Source organism: Pinus tabuliformis, chromosome 4_2, assembly GCF_031772625.1.
Source record: "Pinus tabuliformis cultivar Carrire ecotype Pingquan chromosome 4_2, CPIR1, whole genome shotgun sequence".
Lineage (NCBI taxonomy): Eukaryota > Viridiplantae > Streptophyta > Pinopsida > Pinales > Pinaceae > Pinus > Pinus tabuliformis.
The window spans coordinates 489027072-489031771 of NC_142304.1; the positions used below are offsets into that span (position 1 = coordinate 489027072).

At 40.7% G+C, this 4700-nt stretch overlaps 1 protein-coding gene across 1 annotated transcript; it reads right to left on the reverse strand.

Moving 5' to 3' along the window:
- Nucleotides 1-207: 207 nt before the first annotated feature.
- On the reverse strand, nt 208-4317 carry LOC149170100 (disease resistance protein Roq1-like). The gene is made up of 4 exons (XM_089428877.1): nt 3450-4317; nt 2102-3215; nt 1660-2001; nt 208-1567 (listed from the first exon to the last, which is right to left on the reverse strand). Exons 1-4 carry the CDS (start codon nt 3956-3958, stop codon nt 257-259), a joined length of 3276 nt encoding a protein of 1091 aa, XP_089285003.1. The 5' UTR covers nt 3959-4317; the 3' UTR covers nt 208-256.
- Nucleotides 4318-4700: the final 383 nt, after the last annotated feature.

Genomic DNA, 4700 nt, shown 5'->3' on the forward strand with positions numbered 1-4700 from the left:
ATGGTAGGGCGGAATCATAATGAATACATAATTTTTTAAATCTTTTAATATTCATCATCAACTAATTACAAATTAAGAATTTAACGTCTATAACTACTACTACTGATCCTTTCCAATCTTAGTTAAAAATAATATTAAAAATTAATTGATACATTTAGAAAATATTAAAACAAAATTCCGTTAACAAATTTACTGGCCAAGATCAACTTACAAATTACTCTACATTTTATTAAAAAAAAGGATTATTACATTTTACTCATATATAGAGATCTTCCCCTAATTGTTCACGGAGCTGCTCTATAACTCCCTCATCCCAGCGCAGTTTGGGACACCCACGGGCATCAAGTCCTTTTAACCCCATCAATTCTTCGACACCCGGTGCCTCTTCTATTTCATGGCATTCCTGAATAACCAATTCTTTAAGATTGTTGAGCTGTTCCAACCCTGATAATCTCTTCAGCTTGTGACACTCATTAATACACAGGACCTGCAAAGACACCAGCATTTCAAGATTTGGTAGCTCCTCTATTTTGTGACAGCCATTGATGTCCAGACGCTGAAGTTTTTCAAGCTGGTAAAGCCCTCTTATTTGCCTCAATTCATTACAGTGAAGTAAGGAGAGTGATTTTAGTGTTGTCGGCAAATCCCCCACTTTCACCAGATTCTTACAAGAGTCCATCGTGAGATGTCGAAGGTTGGGACAAACACTCACAGGAAAAGATACTTTGGATATATCAGAGCGTAACAGATGTAACTGCTTCAGAAGAATCAAGCCTTCCACTTCTTCTTTCATCGTTTGAAATGGCAGTTCCCTTACCGGGCACTGGTCTATCTCTAAAATTTCGAGATTATTCATCTTCAAAATATCTCGTGGCAGGTATTGTATGCCACAATTGAACAACTTCAACTCAGTTAACTGAGTCAGCAGTCCAAAAGCATCAGGCAAACGGATCAGTTCTGGGCTAGTACAGAGCCGTAAATTCTTCAAGCTCTTCAGGCCCCCAACAGAAGGGGGCAGCACTTCCAACGAATCGCTTCCCAACTTTAGAACTTTTAAATTGCCGAGGCGTCCAATACCGACTGGCAATGCCTTGAAGTTCATTTCATACAGATATAATTTTTCCAAAGACCTTTGATGGGCGAGCTGCGGAGGCAATTCTGTCACTTTGATGCAACCTCGAAGATCTAAGTACTCCAGAGTGGTAATGTTTCCTAGGGTTTTGTGGAAGATGCTCAAGTTCCGGCAACCCCTCAAAGCCAGATGTTTGAGTCGAGTTAATTTCCCAAAAGAAATGGGAAGAATCAGCAAAGAGGAAGCATCAAACAAATCGATGTGCTCCAGGTTTGTTAACCTTTCCAAAGAATCAGGCAGCGACTTCAGTCTGGAGCAGCCCCTTATCTCCAAGTGTTTCAGAGAACGCAGATCACCAATTTCGTCAGGCAAAGTTGTTATTGCGAGTGCTTCATAACGCACCACGATCTTTTCGAGGTGTCTCAGGTACCCTATGGATTTTGGAAACTCTGACAGGGGAGCCCGGACATTTAGCTCTCGCAATTGGTGAGGCACCTGCAATTTTCAGGGTTAATTTCAGCTATATGACGATTCTCTTCTCCAAAATGAAATGAAATAAGAATAAACACACAAATATACTTTCTTACTTCAGATTCTTGGGGCCACAGTTTGTTCAATCTGCTCCCCACCACTTCTAAGACTCTCAAATGGCCGATCATAATCCAGGCAGGTAGGACATTGTAGGGACATTTATACCAACGGAGCCATGTGAGCTGTGCTGACTCGGTTCTCCTCAATATGCGTTCTAAATAACAATCTTCAATTGCAACAAGTTGCAGACTCCGAATACCACGAAAACGGACCAGATTCCTCCAGGCCCCAACCACTTCATCACGCCATCGTTTGATCCGTGGCATTTCAGAACTGATTACCAGGTCCCCAAACTGAGGGGGTCTCACCATCGCAATTCCGTGAACTTCCATCGCCACCTGTTCGTTCATCAAAAACAAAATCATACATTACAGTATACAGAAACAAAAATCATCTTTAAACGGAAGGCAAGGGTTTGAATGATGGTTCAGCACTTACGCGTGACGATTGGTCCACCAGATCATCAATATTGTTGGTCGTTTGATGCCAGAGACGACGGGGCATCGATGCTTCCCGCGCAATACTTCTTCCCAGACGTTTAAGATGATCGTGCATCTTTATCTTATTTTCATTTTCACTGTCCACCTCCAAGAGACACCTGTTCTCCAACTTTCGAATCCCAGTAAAGCTCCATATTCTTATTGCCGCATCTCTGTCTTCCCCCACGAAAAAGCAGGCAATATCTAAGAATATTTGCTGTTCCTGTGAACTCAAAGAATCATAACTTATTCTAAGCCTCTTTTCTATCTCTGCAGGCAAATAACTGTCAAGTTGATTCAATTGATCTAACCAGAAAGCTTCTACTTCTCCACAAACAAGCGCGCCCAGCACTTTCAATGATAAGGGCAATCCATCGCAGCCTTCCAAGAACCGACTTACAAGATCTTCAAACCCTGGGAGTGGCTGTGGGAGATGGAAGGCATGGAAGCTGAAGAGCTCTCGGGACTGCTGTCTATTCAATCCTACTAGCGTATAAATCGACGAATCAGCAATTCCTGAGCTTATGAGCACATGTTTGTCACGAGAAGTAACCAGAATCAAGCTATCCGTGCTGAGGACATGCTTAATTGGCAAGAATGCATCCAGTTGGTCCACATGATCAACATCATCAAGTACTATCAGAGCATTACAAGATGACAGAAGCTTTTTAAGTTTCTCTATACCCTGGTCATGACTTTCAATTTCAACATCTGTATGTCTTAAGTCCTTAATAAGCTTACTCTGCAAATAACTGAGAGAATTTATAGCTATTTTTTCTCTCATATCAAATAAAATGGAGGATTCATTGTAATTTGATCTCTTACAGTTGAAAAAATGTTTGGCTAGTGTCGTTTTCCCAACCCCCCCTGCACCTATAATGCCTACAACCTTAGCCTCCTTGCCCATAACCTTAGACCCCTTGCGTTCCTTGAATTGCGATAACAATATCTCTTCAAATTCCTGTAACTTTTCCTGTAAACCAGTGGGATATTTTGCCAAATACAAAGGTGTTTTTGGAAGTTTTTTGAACACGCTTTGCACGATCTTATCCAAGCGATCTTCCTCACCTTGCCTGCATAATATTCATTTAGATCAGAAGTAAGCAGTGAGAAACATCAGATTTTGAGAATATTTCCAATTTTCACATTTGATTTCCATTTTGTCAATTTAATTCCAAAATGTTTCCAAAATCTGAATCAAAATAAAGATGCAAATAAACGGCTAAATAAATCGATCCAGCAAATTGAAAATGAACCAGAATTGGAAGATACAGAAATTGGAAGGTACCGTGCGAGATGCAACTCACCCCTGCAACTCGAAACCGCTTATATTAGCAACATGATGAAGTGCATGCCTCCAATTTTGAATAATGTCGGATGCACAGTCTTTCTGCTGCTCGTGCTTCCGCAAGGCTATAGCATACGCTCCATTGCGATCCGTGCCCGTCTTCCGGACCACATGAGGCTTAACTTCGTAAAAGATGGGGATTATGGTAGCCCCAGAGTTCACCATGCTGACCAGTTCATCCAGGCACCATTTCGAATCCGCATAATTGGGGGAGAAGATGGCTATATGCACAGAAGCTCTTTGAATGGCGGCATTTATTTGGAAACAAATGTTGAGACCCGGCTCCATTTTAGGCTTGTCAAGAAAGACTTGCAGGCCACAGGAAGAAAGACGTTTGTAGAGATCGAGGGCGATGGTTTCTTTGACATCACGACCACGATGATTTATAAAAACATCGTAGTGGGGATAAGAAGTGGACGCAGAGGTTGAGGGGGAAGCAGAAGCCGAGGCGGTTGCAAGCTGTGCCATTGGAACTGAAATTGAATGAATGAAAGAACAATAAATAAGTATATAAGATGAAACACAGGCAGGATGGATGCAGGAAATTACAGGCTTGTGGCTTTAAAGATACGGTCTGCGTTTAGCTGTGATTTCGTTCTACCTCTATACATCTGGATCTCTGACCTTCAAAGGATATATTCACAGAATATTCTAAGATACAGTATGCGTTTAGATGTGATATCGTTCTATGTGTGTTAATCTGGATCTATGGCCTTCAAAGGATATATTCACAGAATATTCTCTTTGATTTAATCAATATTTCAGTGGTACCATGATACCTTGCACAACTTGCCTTCTTTTCGTTGACAACTACCTGGATACGAAATTTATTTAATTTCTCGTTCAAACTTGGCAAACGCGCCTTTCATACTTTCTGTATTCTGAAGCCATTAAAATATTTACCCAGTTTCTTCATTACGAAGCCTGGCATATTTGGAGTCAATGAAAGTCACATGGCCACTTACAATGTGACAGCTTTTTAGAAGTAGACGTGGTGGGGTCCACCCTGAAAAAAGAATGGCCTCTTAATGCTGACAGCTATCTCTGCATAATGTTATTAAATTTGCCTTTTTCTTATTAGCCACTCTTTGATTTTACTTATATTAATTAAAACATTCAAATTAATTACTTGCAATGGCTCTCAAAAGGTGCAAAGAGACGTGCATAACATTGTTAAATTGGAAAATGTTTTTTAATTTCCATAATCAAG

Excerpts from the sequence above, each read along its gene's own strand:
- LOC149170100 (XM_089428877.1), bottom strand. The coding sequence starts at position 3,958 with ATGGCACAGCTTGCAACCGCCTCGGCTTCTGCTTCCCCCTCAACCTCT. Across the intron at positions 3,216-3,449 it reads AGCGGTTTCGAGTTGCAGGG|GCAAGGTGAGGAAGATCGCT; the intron begins GTGAGTTGCATC and ends AATATTATGCAG. Across the intron at positions 2,002-2,101 it reads TGGTGGACCAATCGTCACGC|GTGGCGATGGAAGTTCACGG; the intron begins GTAAGTGCTGAA and ends ATGAACGAACAG.